General features: G+C 33.9%; 1 protein-coding gene across 1 annotated transcript in view; it reads right to left on the bottom strand.

Moving 5' to 3' along the window:
- Positions 1-20,765, bottom strand: part of LOC115882512 (neurogenic locus Notch protein) — a 249,523-nt gene that overhangs the window by 39,152 nt on the left and 189,606 nt on the right. Inside the window, exons 6-8 of the mRNA XM_030900608.1 lie at positions 12,934-13,073; positions 11,667-11,883; positions 5,675-5,830 (exon numbers count right to left, since the gene is read on the bottom strand). Coding sequence (XP_030756468.1) covers positions 5,675-5,830; positions 11,667-11,883; positions 12,934-13,073 — 513 coding nt within the window. The remainder of the gene's footprint in view (positions 1-5,674; positions 5,831-11,666; positions 11,884-12,933; positions 13,074-20,765) is intronic.

Here is a 20,765-nt window from a genome sequence, read left to right as displayed (position 1 = left end):
GCAAAATGTTAGGGAAGCAGCCCCATCTATTTCCGGCCAGTCTCTGCATATCATGAGAGCCTTTATGGCTTTGCTGGTAGTGTTCTTAATATGCCTGTTCCACAGGAGTTTACTGTCCAGGGTTATTCCCAGGTATTTAACTTCCTGTATTGGCAGTATTTCCTTTCCATCTAGTTGGATTCTTTTCAAGTTTTTCAGACTTCGCTTTCTGGTGAATGGCACTATCGCGGTTTTGTCTGAGTTGATACTCAGCCCGACACAATGTGTGGAACCAAATTATTCGTAAAAAATGCTTTTTCCGAATATGCTAATGAGCCACCTATGTTCCATTTGAAACAATTGAGATATGATTAAAAATACGATTTGGTCATCTTTTACCGGCCAGGACAAGACACGAAAAACATTAAATGATCAAATCAATTTTTTCAAGGCTCCTTGATTAAATTAGTATTTTTAACACAGCCGTGGCACTCTAGATTGAAATTTAAAATACGATTTTTCTTTAAGCGGAAATGTCAAAAGTTGACATATGATATGTCATTTTATTCAGAGTGTCATTTTTTTCAGGAAGTGACCGAAAACAATTGAATACGTCAATCGATCCTAATGTATGTCATATACTAACATACAAATTCTCGTTTTTTATCTAAAAAATAAAAAAGTTATAGGGGTGAGCCACTTTCGAGACGAACAAAATTAAAAAAAATACCGAAATAATCGTTTTTAGGGGCTACTATCTGCTGTCGGCAAATTGAAGTTAAAAATACGCTTAGATTAATTTAAGTTCCTGATAAATGGCGGCTGAATTGATGACCGTCTTAAACCTAATTGGCCTTTTTATACGACAAGCGATAGGTCGCCCGACTGGGCTTTCAATTAGAGTCGGATTAGAACCATTTGATAAATTCTTTTACTTTTTATCATATGCAAAGCTGGCTTTAACCACTCGTGGGCTACCGGTTTATTTAAATTAATAAATTCTGTGGCTGTAGGTGAATTATCTCTTTTTTTTTTCATAAATCAACAAACTTTCTGTTATTTCAAAAGTGTTGTTCTTTCGTGATTGTTCGGATAGGTACTAAAAATTTCAATTAATAGCTGTATACAGGGTGGTCCGAACTGTATTCCGGAAACTTCGGCAGCATATTCTGCAGATAAAAATTAGTAAAAAAGTTCGTATAAATGTATGTCAAAAAATTGGCTCCGGGAGGCACGTACCCATACTAAAATATGTTAATAAAAAGTTGGTAGGCAGTTCTTTTAGTTTAAAAGTAAAGGAATTTTTCTAATTTTTTTTGTCTCAAAAACTGCGACTTTGACTGATTTTGATGTTATTACAAATTTTGTTGCAAATATTATTCCTAATCTTAAATTGAAAACCACGTTTTGCTAGCTACTGTCATTTTGGAATTACGATTTTTTAAAATGTTTAAGCTCCTCCCATACCCCCTTACCAACCTCCCACCGCCACAAAAAACTAGTTGCCAGATTATCGGGTGCCACAGTATTTTTGTGCCAAATTTGGTTAAAATCGGTTTAGCGGTTTTTGAGTTTTAGAGACAGACGGACAGACAGGCAGACAGACAGACAGACACCATGAAAATATTTTGTATTTAGGTCATTTATGATCCAAATAACTCATTTTGAGTGAAATTAAAAAAAACTTTTTTTTTGACGATCTTAATAGCATACTATACCTGTTAGTATGGTCGGCTAAAAATGCTTAGTTTCGGAGATACTGGGTGTAACAGTTTCATTTTTATTTCTGTCATATGTAAAAGTTTCATTTAAATAAACTGTCTTTAATTTTTTAAGCAAAAACTATGCGGCGGACGAAAAAAATCAAGAAACAAAAAATATTTAGAAACGAACAGAGATTTTGAAACTAATTTTTATTTTAGGAGAAGTCAGTGGTGTACCACTTTTTTCTCCAAAAATATTCAATGTAAAACCCGTATGGACTGCACTGGTTGAAATAAATAACATTCTTTGAACACCAAAGAAGGTATTTTGATGCATATAGAAGACGTGTATCAAGTTTCATTAAAATATCTGTAATAAAATCAAATAATTTTTTTTAGAAAAATTATTTACCTTTTTGTATTTCAGAAATTAAGATGTTTAGGACATACATTCATATGAAGTTTTTCTTTTAGAATAGGTCCAAGAATCACGCTCTTAAATATTAGCATGTCAGTGAGGAACACCCTGTATAATACGTCCCAATTTAGCCATCTTGTGCTCCCCTACTATATGGTATAATCATAAGAAATGATTTGTACTATTTTGGATCAAATATGATCGTCCTTTAAAATCGAAAATCGAATCGAAATCCAAAACTAACTGTCGCCTGACGAACCATGTGGCGGCGGTCTGCGGGCGGTCATTGACAACTCGCCGGTACCGCGGTACCGGCGGGAGGCGGCGGGGGACGGTACCGCCGCCGCCGTGAGAGCACCGGACGACGATGATGCCATTAGCGACGTCTTGGGCCGGCAATTAGTGGACCCGGTGCGTATATACGGTGGGCGGGGGACGGTGTGTACAATGCAAATGGGCCCTGATTGATATTTATACGTGTCATATTTAAAAAATCCCGGCTCGTGACGATGAGAACAAAAAAAGGATCGTCGTGTAGACGACTGGAGATACCTATGTTTCTTTCTTTTTTTCAATCAGCATTATTTATCCACTCTTGGGAGATATAAATTTATATTATATTAGAGAATTTAATAATCTTGGAAATTTTAAGTTCTTGAACCTCGTATCGATATATTCTTAAATTAATTTTCTTGGGACACTAGGTTCCGAAAACACTAAAATTATATTTTCATTCTGTTTAAAAAAACTTTTTATTTAGTCTATAGACAAACGTTTCAGCCAACAATACAGCCTTCATCAGTGTTATATATCATAAAAGAATTTCCAGAAATTAATATCCAAAAACAGACAATCTATCACAGCACAATGACATGATATTCACTAAAGTTTTTCGAACAATAGTAGTTTAAAAGATGCAAAAAAAACGCAACGGAAAATTTGTTGGTTTAAAAACGTTATATTTTTTATTTTTAGCCCTATTTCCCTGATTTTTTTAGCAAACTGTATAAAAATATATCAATTTCAATTTGTAAAACTCAGTTTATTATAAACTTAAGTATTCGACTTATTATACAGGATTAATCGAAGAATTGTTTTTTATCCTATCTTTAAAACACCCTGTGCAATAATTTCGTGAGCAAATTTTCCTAAAACATTACTTTTCTGTCTGAACCATGTCACCACCTGAATATTTTGTTTTTTGCTGGTTAATTTTTAACAGCAAAATGGACTTGCCACAAACATTTTGCAATTTTTTCAATTATCGTTACTTAGCTCGGACATGAGTCAAAAAACAAAATGCTCAGGAGACATGGTTGTAACAGAAAAATAATGTTGTAGAAAAAGTCACTCACGAAATTATTGCACAGGGTGTTTTAAAGTTAAGGTGAAAAACAACACTTAAATTAACCCTATACAGGGTTGTTCACCACATACGACACGGAGTATTGTAGCTAAACGATGAGATTTTTACAAATTGTAAGTTTTGGGTTCGATGAAGGACTATTAGAGGTACAATTTAAAAATAATTTTACAAGATACAGAGTGTCCCAAATAAGTAAAAAATATCAAAGTTGTATTTTTTTAAATGGAACACCCTGTATATTATTACATTCTGAGTAGAGTTTATTATACTTAAACCTTACCGTTTTTGAAATATTTTCAATTTTGTGAAATTGCAGTATAAATTTTAAGGCTTCATTTCTCCGAGGGTATCAAAGTTTTTAATACTAAATATTTACTGAAGTTTATTTATTGATCAGTTATTGTGTTGCTGTAATAAAAATTTTACTACCTTATACAGAGTGTCTAAATATTTATTTCAAATAATTATTAGATTTAAACCGCAATAACTTGTTTAATTTAAATGGAACACCCTGTATATTTTACGAGAATCAGATGCACAATTTAATTGTCTATCAAATTATATTATACCATTTTTTACCTATCTCTTTAAGTTTTCGTAGAAAATGCATTTTCTTGTAATTTAGAAATTATTTATCAATATACCCATGGACTATTGACATTTTAGATTATTTTTAAAGATGTACCAAATTTTTAAAGAGTACAGATACTAATATTGTCGATATAATTCGTTTATTTCATTAAAAATAAAAAAAAAACTGTTTAAATATTTGTTAAAGAGGATCAGTTAATATGATTCCAGTATTCAAACTACATTAACTGACTGTTTGCGTTGATTAATAATAATTGCTCCAAATACAAAAACTGAATTTTGTATGGGCATTAGACAGTGTGATAAAAAGTAACACCTTAAAAATGAAATTTCATTTTTCATAAATACTTATTTATAACAACAGAGACTTTAATTTGATAACTTATTATTATATTGATTTCTGACTCAAATCCACATTTATTTATAATAATTTATTAACGAACACAATTAAGTATGTAATTAATTAGTATATGGGCGGAAATAATGGTGTTATATTTAATTAATGGTATACTCTTTGATAAAGATTTAAATAGTTTTCTTTTTGCATACAAATGGGCTAGTAATATTATCGTTTTGCTAAAAACGATAATATTACTAGTCTGTACATTTTGTACATTTGCTGCTTTAAAAACAATCTAAAATGTCAATATTCCATGGATATATTGATAAATGAAGTCTAAATTATAAGAAAATGCATTTTCTACGAAAACTTGAAGGGATAGATAAAAAATGGCATAATACAATTTGATAGACAATTTAATTGTGCATCTGATTCTCCTAAAATATACAGGGCATTCCGTTTAAATTAAAGAAGTTATTGCCGTTTGAAGCTAGAAATTATTTAAAATAAATTTTTAGACACTCTGTATGAGGTAGTATTATTTTTATTATTGCAACACAATAACTGACCAATAAATAAACTTCAGTAAATATTTAATATTAAAAACTTTGGTACTCTTGGAGAAATGAAGCCTTAAAATTTTTACTGCAATTTCACAAAATTGAAAATATTTCAAAAACGGTAAGGTTTAAGTATAATAAACCTTAATCAAATTTACCTTTATTTTAATAGTAGAAACTAAAAATGTAATAATATACAGGGTGTTCCATTTAAAAAAATACAACTTTGATATTTTTTATTTATTTGGGACACTCTGTATCTTTAAAAAAATATTTTTAAATTGTAGCTCTAATAGTCCTTCAACGAACCCCAAACTTACAATTTGTAAAAATCTCATCGTTTAGCTACAATACTCCGTGTCGTATGTGGTGAACAACCCTGTATAATAAGCCAAATACTAAAGTTGACAATAAACTGAGTTTATGTATTAAAGTTTATTGATTTAAATACAGTTTGTTAAAAAATTCATGAAAATAGGGCTAAAAGTATAGTATAGTATAGTAGTGCAGAAGAATATTCTGCAACAATTTGAAGACTATTAAGACTAACATCGCTTAACTTCGGTGATTTATCGGAAACCGGTGTTCCGACGTCGCTGGGCCTTCTTTTTGATGAGTAAACATACATCGTCAATATGTTACGTAGTTAAAAAACGCTGCTTGCTTGTTTGCTTTTTGGTTATAGTGTCGATAATGACGATCGTAAAAGACTCTTACCTTGCTCGCACTCATCAATGTCTTCGGAACAATCGACGCCTTTGTATCCCGAGGCACAGCTGCAGGTGTAGGAGCCGTTGATGGGACTGGTGTCGCAGATAGCGTCGGCGTGACAAGGGTTGCTGGTGCAGGCGTCGTCCAAGTGACATAACAAACCTAAAACAAGAGAATAAGTGTTAATAAAAACGCATGTAGAATGTAGAATGTGGAATAGAGTTAATCACCGCGACCTTACAGATATATTGTGTTCCCCTTTCTTGAGTTATAACGAGTTATAACTCATCATGCAGTCTCAGGGCTTTAACAAAAACCAGTATCTGAAACAGCTCCACAGAGGCCAGCTCTCAATCCTCGATATCAGCCGTACCAAAGTTCATGGCACGAACGGTCGTCGTCTCGGCGCACTCAATGATAAGGTGTTCTGGTGTTTCCCCATTTTTCCCACCGAATCTGCACTGGCCGTTGTTTCTCAGCATCAGCCTACTAGGCGTTCGTTGAGGAGACCTGACAGTGTCCTGTTAGAAACCCCGTGACAATCCGAAGATTGTTTTTACTTAAATCAAGGAAAATCCTTGATTTTTCTCGGTCGTAGGTTCTGAGGAACTTTTCTGAGTGTCTTAGACCGTTGGAGGACACCCATTCCAGCTTACGGATGGAGTCTTCCAGATTCTTCAGTTCTGCTTTCATTTGGTTCCCGCTTGGAAAACAGAACGGTTCTGGTCCAGTTAGTGGAGTGTTCGCTCTTTTTCTAGCTAGATAATTTGCTTTTTCATTGCCTTCTATCCCTTGGTGAGCTGGCCACCAGAGTAGGATGACTTTGTTTCCTTTGCCTAATTTGTTGAGCTTGTTAGGCATTTTTTGACCAACTTCAAATTGATGGTTACTGAGTTGGTCGCGTCTAATGCTTTTGACTATGGGATAAGATGGCTATTTCCTGTTTTGGATAGTTTCTATTTAAGATAAATTGTACGCATCTTTTGATAGCGTAAACTTCTGCCTGTAGGATGCTGAGGTAGGTGCCCATTCATTCGGAGTATTTAGTGTTCGGCCTAAATACTAATTTTGAGGTTCTGAATGCTTACATTCAAATTACAGGAACAAACTTCTACGCTAATTGAAACCACTGATTTATTCCACTAATTGCGAGATTCTGAATGAAGCTTTAGAAAAAAAATCTCTCTTTTTCAATTTGGAAAAGTATAAACGGCATTAACGATTTTAGAACAAGCAAAACTGTTTATAAAGAATGCATTTTTCTCAAAATGTCAATAATAAAAAAGCGTTTTCGCTTGTAAAGACAATTCGGGACATACAGTAGATCCAGTAGTTTAGTTTCGAGGCAAAAATTCAAATTAATGGAGTGAACGAACCTCGGGCAAAACGGAACAGAACCGATTAAAAAAACTGTTCCGTTACGGGGGACAAAAAGACGTAACGCGACTGACAAAAGCCGCGGAGAGCGTGATAATCCGCGAGATTAGTTTAGAAAATGGATGACGGTCGTCTTCGGTGAAGCCGAAACGCCGCCATTCGGATGCACAATACGCAAATTAGCCGATTAATAAGGTTCGTCCAGCGATTTCGCTTCTCGATAATGGGAAATGATCGCGATCCCGCTGCTCTCAAACGTTACAGTTAATCGTTGCTGCCGCTTCTTGGTTTTTTGCTCGACTAAATACCGTTTTCAAACGAATTTCGATGACAAAAACCTGTACTTATTTACTTATGCATCTTGTTATATTATGTATTAGTATCGTTAAACTTAAAACTGATATAATAAAAAACTTGTGCAAAGTACAGAGACTGGCATGAATCTGCATCATAGGTGTCATGAGAACATGCCCAACAGCAACAATGGAGGTCATCCTAGACCTAACACCACTGCACATTGTCGTCAGTATATATTTATGTCAATGCGACAATGATTAGAATGGTCATTGACGGAAACAGTACTGGGATAATTTTCAGGTCAAGTGCTTGGAACATCCTCAAAAAGAAAATTTCACTTCTCCAACTCCCAGTGGATGACATACCAAGAATTTATAACTTTGAGAAACACCTCACTGTAGTACTGAGTAATAAAATGGATTGGAAGAGAGAAACGTTTGCTTAATATGTAAAAGACCATACCATAACGTGGTATACTGATGCTTCTAAAACCAAAATTAGTGGTAGGAATTTTCAATTAGTGGAAAAAGTTAACAAACTTTTAACTTTTCCACTAATTTTACTTCAAAATTAGACGTCAAAAGTTTATTTCATAAGCTAAATATTAGGCATCATTATTACTCTCTAATATCATTGCGATTTCATTCTTTCATTGATGGTTATTATTAATTTCGATTAACGTCATATTTTTTGCTCTTGTTAAAGTATCATATTTTCTATAAACATATCTGCTGTCACAATCAGAGTACATTTCGATGATACCTCGTATAGCGAACTGGTTATGCAAACGAAGCGCGATCTCCGTCGCTCTTCTGATTCGCATTTTTCGACGTAATTGCAACTGACGCCTCTCCGTTTTTGAGTGAAAATTGCACCGGACCAGTTTCCACCAGCTATTTGCATAGCCGCATATACAGGGTGAATTAGAATCAACGCCACACCCACATCTAATCCACAGAAATACATATATACTGCGTAAAGCTTGCTTAATATTAATAATTGTGATCGTATGATATCTTTAATGCAATAACTTATTTATTATTCGCATTATGGTAAATATGTTCGCTTTTCAAGAAAGTTAATTTTCAATTTCTGCAATGAGGAGGCGTGGTTTTGTATTATGATTTTGCTTATCCCGTTTAAGTTTTCATGGAAAATATCCTTGTATCTTTTGAGTTGTCCACCCGGTTCCTTCTTACCCTCTACAAGCTCACCGTAAAGAAGAGATTTCGGATAGGCCAGCCCATCTTAGCGAGATTTAGTATTTAGTAATCATGACTTTAGCGATTTTGCATCTAGCTTTTCCAAGGACTGATAGGTTTGAGACATGGTGGTATAGTCTCTAAAACGAATAACTTTGAATTTGACAGTTCCCGCGGGCTTTTCTAGTGTTAATTTTATTAGGTTAGCAACTTGCGGCCATGCTGACTCAATGCCGTGTCTAATAGAACAGCCTCGGAGCGGGATTTATGACGTCACGCTAGTTAGATACTATGGATTAATAAATATGTTGTAGAATACATGGAAAACATATATATTCCTCGTATTTTTGGTTTGTATTTTAAAAATGATATAGTTTACATGAAATATACATAATATACAGATAATAAATACAATATATATATACCTATTTATAGTAATAAATACTTTGGCATAAACTATGAACCATACAAATGCAGCAAATATTTTACAATATGGCTGAAATCGTACTCCATAGTCAATGTAGATAGTTTTTGTGTTAAGAATAATAATTTAAAAAAACATGTGGTCATCTTTTGACAAGTTTATATTAGTTTATTAATTGCAGTAAACATTATAATATATAAATAAATTTTGTGAATGCAAATAATAATACATCACTATTAGTAGATATTGAATGTTTTTTGTTAAATTAGATTGATTTTCAAACCCCAAAATTTAAAATATATTTTACATTTTACCCATTATCTTATGTACCACCTATTCATTATTTGTATATTCTAAAACATTTGCTGCATTTGTATGGTTCATAGTTTTATTTGCCAAAGTATTTATTACTATAAATAGGTATATATTATATTGTATTTATTAACTGTATATTATATATATTTCATGTAAACTATATCATTTTTAAAATACAAACCAAAAAATACGAGGAATAATTATGTTTTCCATGTATTCTACAACATATTTATTAATCCGTAGTATCTAACTAGCGTGACGTCATAAATCTCGCTCCGTGTCTGTTCTATTGGAGACGGCATTAGTCTAATATTTAGAAATGTCAAAAGCTGATGACATTTTACTTTTGTCAATTATGACATTTCTTGTGTTGATTTTTGCAAGAAGAACTGTCACTTGTTTTATTATTTTCCTTTTCTATTTCAAGAAAGTAAAAAGAGTTACCTATCTGATTCGTTCAGGCACTCAATTGAAAGAATATCAGTAACATTTTTATTATTTATAAGATTTTTTTTCATAAACGTGGGACTAAGAACATCATCATTTAGTACAACGAGAGCACTCATCATTTGTGTCAAATAAACCTAGTTTGAATAAATTGCCTACAATAAAAGAGAAGTTTTGCATTTTTGTCCTCTAGAGCCATATGTTCGAAGCACTGTGCGGCACCTAGGTTTCGCTTCCATATAACATGGTGGGGATTAGTTTCGTTTTTATGCTCAAGTCATGATTGAATTTCCAGAATGCTCTTGAGGCGCTGCTAATTCTGTGCTGAATTTCAGAGGGGATATATGAACTATGCAAGGTTATTGGCGAAATACAATTCATACCGAAACGAACCAGTTATATTGAAATAACCATAAAGCAAAAGACTAAGAAATTTACGCCCTAGATAAAAATTTGATAATGGTCCAGCGTAACATCCTGTATAACGAGTATAAAAATGGAGAAAGATTAAGAGAGGCGAATACGCTTCTCGAATATTTTATCGGTTTTTTTAATGGCGCCCATGAAGGGTGCCCATCTTTTTCTTGTCGGCTCGTTACGCCATGGATTTTAATGGGTTCGATGGATTCCGATGCTGGTTCTTTTCATCGACCGCGTCCGCGTTAAAAAGAATCAAAATGAGATCGTAATTGAGATAATTCCTCTTCGGCCGATTTCTGCAAGAGAAACATTTTAATGTGTTTGTGTAAATTTGGCAGGAATATTTCGACCATCCAGTTTGCTTAAGTGTATTCCCAGGTCTCATTTATATCACGGTTTGTATACTAGCTTAGATCTCAATGTAACCTATATGTGGCTAAGTAAATTTCTTTGAAGAAAAAAGAGAGTAAAGTATTTTAGGTTAACGTCTCCTTTTTGCTGCTAAAGCTAATCTGGACGGGGCTTACTTTGTTTATGCGGAATCCGAACCTCCGTCCTCTACTATATCATTGTCAATAGCCTACCGACAAGGCGAGTGTCTAAATCGACTCTTACTCACGACCTATCCAATCTCATCGGGTCTTGAACCGGCGTGAATGGCAGTGTGTCAATAGCCTTTACACTCTAGCCTATGAAACAACACCATTCGCCATTCCACTATCGTTTTAATGTGAGCTGGGATTGTTGCTCTTGGTAAGTTTGATCCATGGATAAAGGAAATAAATTTAGATTGGAAAGCTCGCCAATTATACGCGATCTGGCGCTGCTATTGCGGTTGGGGCTAAGAACAACCACAAACAAGAACAGAAATAATTTGTGTTGTCAAAGTCAGAATCTCCAAAAATTGTAAAATCTGTCAAAATTTAAACCGCCCTCATCGAAAAAATACCGAAAAGTGTTTAAAGCGTCCGTTTTCAAAGTAATTATTGCTATATAATGAGTTTAATTTAAATTTTATTTACTCAAACCCATGATAATTGTGAAAAAGTTGCATTAAAAACGTAAAAAACTGTGTGAACTGTACACTGCAAAAACCATCGTGGCATAACGTCGACTTTTCGAATGTTTGTTGTGATTTTCCTTATATAAAATAAGGTTTCTTATTAGCAACACACCGTATTTTATTCACACAATGTATTTTATTTATTACCGCTCGGAAATTATCAAAAGCTTCGGGTCGCGACCGTTGTAAGAATAGCGCCAAATAGTATTTACATTGTCCTTATGGGCACTTTCCAATCTAAACTTGTTTCATTTTTCTATGGTTTGATCCAATATCCTCACCAGAATTTTCAAGATTACCGATTTATTATTGGTTGTGAAATTACATCATCAATGTAGATTTAATCATATTTTAAAATATACTGATACAATAATATACCGCTTGTATCAATTGCATAAATTCTTGTCCCAAAATTACAGGATAGATATAGGATAATAAAAAAAATAATCTTACCGGTTTTTCCAGAGGTGCATCTGCAATAGAAGCTGCCCACTCTGTCGATGCACGTTGCGCCGTTGAAACAGGCAGCTCCTGCGCAGTCGTCGATGTTTACACTGCAGTCCGGTCCTGTCCAGCCGTTCACGCAGATGCAAGAGAAACCACCCACGCTGTTGGTGCAGGTGGCGCCATTTTGACACACCGACGGCCGTAACGCACACTCGTCAACATCCTAAAATAAAATAATAGACAATTCATTATTTACTGCTATCAGTACAGCATCTATAACTCCAAAAAGTCTTTGTTTCAAAGTTTTTTTAAACGACTATCGTTCTTGTCATAGAGGATGTCTATTAAACAAGTGCAAGTAGGTATTGTAATTTATATTGAGGCCTATACTCCTGGCTGCTGTATCCAGTTCTTTTAGTATTTCTCTCAGTTCTTCTTTCTTATCTTTTATTAACGCGATATCATCCGCATATCTTAGGTGGTTTAAGCGCTGTCCACATATTTTTGTATTTTCATGATATTTTGACGACGTTTCGTGCACTATGAAACGATCATCAATGAATCAAATCAAAAAATCGTTCGATTTAAAGGACATTTTCTAATTGGACCAAGGCCAACTTAACCGTGTACGACACGTGTCACTGTGACAGTGAGTTTTGACGTAAGAAACGTTAAAAGTTGATGTCGTCCGATCGCGACCAAATTCGGTGGGTAGGCTATGTGAGCGACGGTGCACACGATCCCATCCTGCAAAGTTGTATACGACGTTTCGTTTACATCTTTATCAGGGTGGGACTAAGGATTTGATACTGAAGAAAAATGTGGATCGATTTCGGCATAATTGAGGACGGGCTACAGGTTGACGCCCTCGACGTTTCGAACCGATGCCTTTAAATGGATGAAATAATAAGGATTTTTCTCTCTTAATTATGGGTCGATTGGAAACAAACTCGGCACGTGGAGAGTGATACCCGAATGGAGTCCTCAGACGGACATATGAACAGACAGACGGACGGAACTAAGAAGAAGTTTTACTTCAAATATGCGCACATAGTGCGCAAACAATTTTTCTTAATATCCAGGTAAATGTCAATAAATCTGTAAAATTTCCACGAAACTCAAGGTCTGTTTTTGGTGTCAAATATAGGTACTACTAGTTAAAATACTTGCATTTATTCAAAAGACACCCTGTATAATAAAATTTGTTTAACAAATGCTACACAAGTTTTGTAAAAGAGATTATAGTCTATTGAAAATAAAAAAAAAAACTCACCTGTTCACAGTATTCACCGGTGTAGGTTGAAGGACATTCGCAGGTATACGTGTTCACACCATCAATGCATTTGCCGCCGTTTTGGCATTGGTGACCAGGACAATTATCGATGTTCTCCTCACAATTTGGACCTCGAAAGCCTGAAATAGAAAATAAAATATATTAAAATGCAATACAACACACCAAAAAACTAAACTAAAACACATCAAATCATTTAAAAAGTGTTTTGGTGTATTTTAGTAAATTTTTATTTTATTTTATTATTATACAGGGTGTTCTGGACTATAAAATATATATTATATTACTGGTAATTTTTATATTTAATAACAAGTAATTCAATACGAATTTTAATGTCCAGCTCTGAGAAAAATGCCTAAAGGTTCCACCTTGGTTCCACCATCATATCATTATATTGTAAACAACCACTGTGCGTGTCAAATCCCTAATATGCCGCTTCAAAGAATCGAAAATGGTACTGTTTTGTTGGTACTCGTAGACCGTGAGTCGAGCCGGCTATATTTCTATTCAAATTTTCTGTTTTTTTACGGCGTGAAATAGGGTAGTCATGCAGAAATTTGTTTACCTTTATATTTTGAACGAGGGAGATTAAAATATATCAGTACGATACTTAGAATTAGTAATATACAAGTGTTTTAACACAATGTGGTTAATAGTTATTTTTTATACAAGACGATAAAATGGTATTTTATCGTCGACCGAAATGAATTAATTTCGGGTGACGATAACGCAATTTTATCGTCGCCCCGTGTGTAAAACAATATTTTTTTTCCATATTTCAAGGAATTTATTACGAGTAGAAAAAATATTGTGCTGGGTTGGCGTTTGTTTCTATGTAGGTAATTTGACAAATAAATAAAGCTGTCTCTTTAGTTGTCAGTTTTGGGTCAATATTTTTTAATTCTTTTTCGTGTCGATTGCTGATTGAATTGGAGCCAGAAATGGCTCAAACTAAATTACCAACAGATATTCAGGCTGAGGCGACAAACGCCATATCCAAACTACTTCCATTTAATCCCGAATAACTTATGAAAAGGAATACAAAAATTTTCAAAAATGGAAGCAATTAAAAACCTATCCTCGCTGTTAAAGTATCATTTAATCTACCCTTGCGGTTAAATTTTTGATAGATATAAGGCAATTTTAACCGTTGCTATGGAAAAAATTAACTTAATTTTCTGATTTATATTGAAATGAACCGTATTTGTTTCAACATAACATATCTATTTAAAATCAAAACATTCTTTTTAAGACACACTGTATAAATAAATAAAATTATTTATTTTTAAAATATTATTCGTAAACTAGGGAGAAGGAAATCAGACAACGAATAGAGATAATAAATGTCAGAATAATAACTTTTAAACTACCATTTGAGATGCATTGATGATGTCATTTTTGTCTACTTTAAAAATTAAATCTAAATGCAATCGTTTACTGTACATTCGTGCCGATGTTTTTGGTGCAGTATGATTTTTTGAGACACAACTTATGACAGCAGTACTTTTGATACAACAGTAGAATTTTTGACAGTATAATAGTGTGACAATGAGGGCCTTGTTGCGTGTACTAATAATTTCCAACCGTGCCTGGGCGAATATCTTAGCACACAAATGAGCAGTCAAAACCAATAAATGGTATAGTGTAACTCATAGTCTAAAGATATTGGCACCAACCATATCAAATCTAGCTAAGTAGCCTCTCGAATTCCAGGGACCTAAGTACCTGCAGGTGGGGACCTGCTAACTAATAAAAACTCTTCAGTTATAAATGTATTAAACCTCAAACCTTAGTATGAAGACAGTATTTATATTATTATTATTTCTCTTTAATTCAAGTTCAGAACAGTATAGTTGGATTCTCTGGAATAGTGATCAGGGTTTTCTCTGTCGTGTTTTTTTACTTGTGAATTCCAGGCAGAGTACGGTACTCCTTTCATTTCATTTAATAAAATAAGTAGGGCTATTTACAAATTTAGCGTTTTATTTACATAACCTATTCTCCTCAAATTTCCCAAAATATTGCTTCTGTCGAGCGCATCGGAGGTAATCACAATAAAAATATTTGTAACACAACGTAGGTCCCTTAATTTCATTTAAATTGTTTTTTATACAGTTGGCCAAAATATTTCCTTTTCAACTTTGTTGTCTAACATGGGTTGCTATACTACAATATCTAAAGCATATTTATGCAGGGTGTTAAAAATTCGACTCTCACCATTGGAATCTGGAAAATGGTAACAGATACAGGCTTTATATAATTTGAAATACTCTGTATATTAGACCCTCTACTCGGTTCTTATATTTTCTCTAAAATACTCTCTTCCCAATCATTATTAAGGACTCTAAAATGCATAATCGATAACTCATTCCTTGAAATGTACCCTGTGAGAATCATAAACACTACCTCTATCTCACTCCTACACAGGCAAACACAAATACAGAACCGTTTTAATATTACAAATACACTTAATTGCGTGGATTGTTTTACCACCCACCTCTTACATTGTCTATTATGTTGTTATTGGAAAAAGTACTTCAAACTCACATTTCTTTTTCGAAATCTCGAGTGCTCTTTCGTTAGTTATGGGTAAATTGAAAGAAATACTATGAAAGATACTTTCACTGAGATATTAATATGGTTTCGAGATGAATATGGAGTGTGCATACAGGGTGTCCCAGAAATAAGTGCAAGTATTTTAAGGGCTGGTATTACTAAATCTATGGGCTGGTAGATCTCGATAAAAGAAACATATTATTTTCTCTTTATCGTTTTTCAAATAAGTCCAAAATAACGGAATTATTTTACTTTGAAAATTTCCAAAACAAAAATGATTTTTTGCTAAAATTTGAGAACCACTGGATCTTTTCTGGATTTTCTTTCTTGTAAATTTAATCTAATACCTATGTTGTCATATTATCAAGAAATTATGTTTTTTTAACTGAAAACTAAAAAAATTTCAAAAGCTACGAAACAAAGCAGAATCTATGTTGATATGAAAAATAAATCTTATTTTTACCTGAGGAATCTCCCCAAGAGATGACACATGTTTTTTGAAACAACCTGTATATGTATGTCGGTCGTATATAAGATATATAGACATGTATAATACCTGTATACGACTGATGATAAACTAATTATATATGTATAAATACATCAATTTTATTTTAAACCAACATATACAAGCAAAATATAATAAATAATAATTTGTATTTTTGTCTGATTTTGATAAAAATCACACTAGTCGTTTTCCCAAAAAAAAGAAGTGAAAATGGTGGTAAAATCATCATAATATATCATTCTATATTTGACGAGACGAAAACGAATATCATGGCCAGAAGTGGATTTATGTCGAGACTGAGTACTACTTGATTTTTATTTGGTCTGGCTATGAATGGGTTCGTGAAGAGCTCAGACTCGTTTCAGTTTGAAGTGGTACCAAACAAACAAAGAACAAGAAGGCTGGGTTAAGGAATTGGATATCTTAAGTACCTGCGAGGTTTCATTTCATAATACCCGATATTTTTAGATTGGTGAGGTGAAATTAAAAGTATATCGTTTGTTAATATAGAAAAACATGATAAGCGCTATTTTACTAATTTTACAGAAGAGCACTGTACATATCATAGGTACTTTTCGCGTACTACCTGTCAAAAAATTTGTATAGTCCAAAAGTCAAATTTGGTGATTACCATAGCCACTGTGACATAAAGAGAAGACATGTGGCTATCTATTTCAAAAATTATATTGTTTAAATGTCATATAATAATGGCGGTAGCTGTCATCTGTCATGGAATTGAGCGATTAAAAATTATCATAAATAATTTTTTTCGAATGGAAACCCACTTTTTTTATTCCACTAGTGAAAAGATTTTCCAAACCCCATTGGTTTGGAAATAAACACATTTGGGTTTGGAAATAAAGACACGGAAAACTAAATATCTACCTATTGATGCAGAATTATCTAGCGTACATCTAGAAAATGAAGAGATAGAATGACTACAGTAGCCTGCAATGACTACACCTACCTAGGAGTGATATTTGATACAACAGCTAAAGATGACAAAGAAATTAAAAAGCGAATATCACAAGCTAGAAGAACAATTGGCTGTCTGAATTGAGTATTTTGGAGTAATGAAATAGGGAAAAAACGGAAGATCAATATATACGAGACCCTGGTAAAGATCAGTCTACTATATGGCGCAGGGACTTGGCGAATAACGGAAGCCAACCGAAGAAAACTGGAAGCGGTAGAAATGGATGCCTATAGAAGAACCTTACGAATTTCCCGAAGAGATAGACTGCAAAACGAAGAAATCCGACAGAGAATAGGAATAGACGGATCTTTGGCAACCGACATCGAACGCCAACAACTTCCAAAACAAATTATGCAATGGACACCCCAACACCGAAGAAAACGTGGAAGACCTAAGAAGACTTGGAAGGAGGGTGTCACAAGAGCAATGAGTGCCAGAAATCTAAACGAGGGACAATGGAACGATCGGAAGACGTGGAAGTTAGGCATCGGACAACGTCGCAAGACGTTCTAGACCGATAAGATTTTCCAATTTGTTACTTTTTGAGTATACATGTTCCTATACCTAAAATAAATTTTTATGTTGATATTATTAATAATATATTAATAATATACCGTATGATAGAAAAAAACAGCGCAAAGTTGGCTTGGAAATGATGATCGATAACATACTGCTTTTTGAACAGTGTCACAAAATGATATGCCCAGAGGGGCGCTATTCTGTACAATCGTCGGAATCGGTGAGTTACCGACAGCTATCGGTACGTATTTGTATATAGTAAACATGTGTTAATTGTTGTTGTCATAGTTATCGATCGGCCTTATGGTAGATATCGCAAATTTGTACCGACGAAAATCGGTATCTCTACCGTGCCCTTGTTAATCCCACGATAGAGATACCGATAGTCGTCGGTACAAATTTTCTATATGTCCTATTAATGACAGCTCAAAACTATGACAACAACAATTAACACGACGCTCATTGGCCGTACGTACCGATAGCTGTCGGTAACTTACCGATACCGACGATTGTACAGAATAGCGCCCCACAGATCTATTGTTTTACATCACTTGAAGTTTAAAGTCATAGGCTACTGGTTAAAATCAAGAAAAATATAAGCTTTAAAACTAAATCTTAAATAACTTAAAAACGATTTATTTTAGGTATAGGATGATGTATAGGCAAAAAGAGAGTAACGAATTGAAACTGAAAAGCCTTTTCACTAGTGAAATAAAAAAAAGTGGGTTTCAACTTGAAAAAAATGATTTACGATAATTTTTTAATCGCTCAATTCCATGACAGCTGCGGTCATTATTATATGACATTCCAACAATTTAATTTTTGAAATAGATAGCCACATGTCTTCTCTTTATGGCACAGTGGCTGTGGTTATCACTAAATTTGACGTTTAGGCTCTACACATATTTTTGACAGGCAGTTTTTCTCGTCCAAAAATTTTAAAAAGTTTTATTTTTCTCAAAAACGGTTGATGTTAGGTAATATCAAAATTCATAAAATTTTACAGAGAATTTAATTATGTAATAAAAAATGAGGGCATCCATTTAAAATAAGAAAGTTGCTGTCAACTTCCGGTATTTCCGTAAGTGCCGCCATATTGAAAATATTTTTAATCAATAGATCTCGTTGTAGACCGATGATGTCCAAAAAATCTCCGATCTAGATATTATAGTCTAATGTACGCTCAGCCTAGAACACCCTGTATATTATTATTAACTTACTTAATAAATATATGCCTTTTACAGATCCGGTCATCGACTGGCCTGCAATCACGCGATAACCCCTACCCGGATTGGTCGGCTACCATGAAGGTTTTCGTCTATCAAAACCCATCCGAAGATAACGAACATCGTCTAGAAATTAAGCCGCGACACAACTTCTCAATTTTCGGCTACCGACGCGGGGGAAGTACCGATTAGGAGCTGTCAAAACGCGACCTGTCAAAACGTAGTACTGCGTAAAGGAATCCGAGATAAGAGTTCAAGCTACTGGCGGTGGATGGCTTTAGTCCAGCAACGAATTATCTGTAATGGTTCTATTTTACATACTCGTTTACATAATCGCTTTTGAAACCGATTAATCATGCTTAATTTTAATAAACACCTTGTTTGGGTTAGTGGCTGTGACTGAAAAAAATATACACGGAAATACTGTATGATGCAATAAGAAACAAAGGACAGTAGACATTATATATGATTTCTTAAAAAAAATAGGGTATTTTGTAAAAGAAATCTAAAAAATACAAAAGTATATTCGATGCCAATTAAACTTTTAGTTAGGTAATCGAGGGCGCGATTTTTAAATTCATTGTTGCCAACCATGGACATATTCAGCGCCTGGCTGACTAACTGGACTTTAAATTTCCCTCTGGGGATTAAGGTGGTAGCTCTGCTGTAAAAAATGTCAAGTTGCTACATTTATTTATTTATTTTCTGACATTGTCATTCGTTTTGACACTTTAGTTTTGTATTACTGAGTTTTTGGTTTAAATAAATTGTGTTGTGATACTTTAAGCTTAACAATTTTTAAGTGTACAATGTATCTTAATAGACGTAAAAAACTCATCGCAACTCTTTCTTAGAATATTTTGAACGGGAAAGCGGTAGTAATGGTCCATTATGTCCCTTAAGTGCTGTAAAGGAGGTGAGTTTTGTTGATGTAAATAATAACTGTTTATATATTTATAATTGTATATGTTGGGTCAAAAATAAATTAATTTATATGATTAGTTTGTGGTAATCTTTCTACAAAATTCTATTTCTTTTGTACACCATAAGCCGATATTAAAAATAAATCGTATTCACTCTTCTTTTCCATTTCACTTGGCTACACCTGAATCAATTAGAACTCAAATTGTAACTAATAAAGTCCATTGTAGGAGGAATATTATTCAAAAAAAAAATAAGCCGTGATGTTAAAATTCTCACCGAACAGTAATTTATCAAAAATATTTTTTGAATAGAAAAACGAACCTGATGGAGAAAGAACTTTACATCTAAATCTATTCGTTCCTCATTTTTTGGCACGGTCATTAGACCTCACTTATCGTTTTTTAATTAGATGTTATAAATGCGAAGATCACGCTTTTAAATAAGGAATAAATGGTTAATTTAGCGAACAGAAAAGTACCATCAGCATTCGAAATAACGTATCAGTGTGTTACATACAGGGTCGGCAAGAGAGAGTCTTGGGTTGGTATATACCGACCCGAGACTGTCTTTTGCCTACCCTGTATGTAACTTTGCCGACCCTGTACTGACGAACTATATAGTTCATATCAAATAAACTTTTAGTCACGTGATTAAGCTTGAGCGGCACAGCGCAGCTTTGCCCACTTTTACATATTTTATTTTAACGAACCGAATGAATGACAATGTCAGGAAATAAATAAATAAATGTGGTGACTTGACATCTTTACAGTAGAGCTACTACTTGAATCCCCCTTTAAATTCCAGTTAGTCCGGCGCCGAATATGTTCATGGTTGGCAACAATGAACGTAAATCCTCCATTACGTAACTAAAAGTTTAATTGGTATCGCTTGTATACAAACCGTTTGTTTAAACATATACAGGGTCGCTTTTATGTATGGAAACGGTCGATTATTAGGTAAAATATAGGAGGTACCGCAAAAAGTTACGTACAAAAGTTATAGGATTTTTAAATATACAGGGTGTTTCAAAACAAATGCGAAAAACTTCAGGGGGTGATTCCTTGTTCAAAATAAGGGGTAGTCTGCTTTATAAACGTTGGGTCAAAAG

Source organism: Sitophilus oryzae, unplaced genomic scaffold (genome assembly GCF_002938485.1).
Source record: "Sitophilus oryzae breed Bouriz unplaced genomic scaffold, Soryzae_2.0 scaffold_177_pilon_pilon, whole genome shotgun sequence".
Taxonomy (NCBI): domain Eukaryota; kingdom Metazoa; phylum Arthropoda; class Insecta; order Coleoptera; family Curculionidae; genus Sitophilus; species Sitophilus oryzae.
This window is presented reverse-complemented; position numbering and strand designations above follow the sequence as displayed.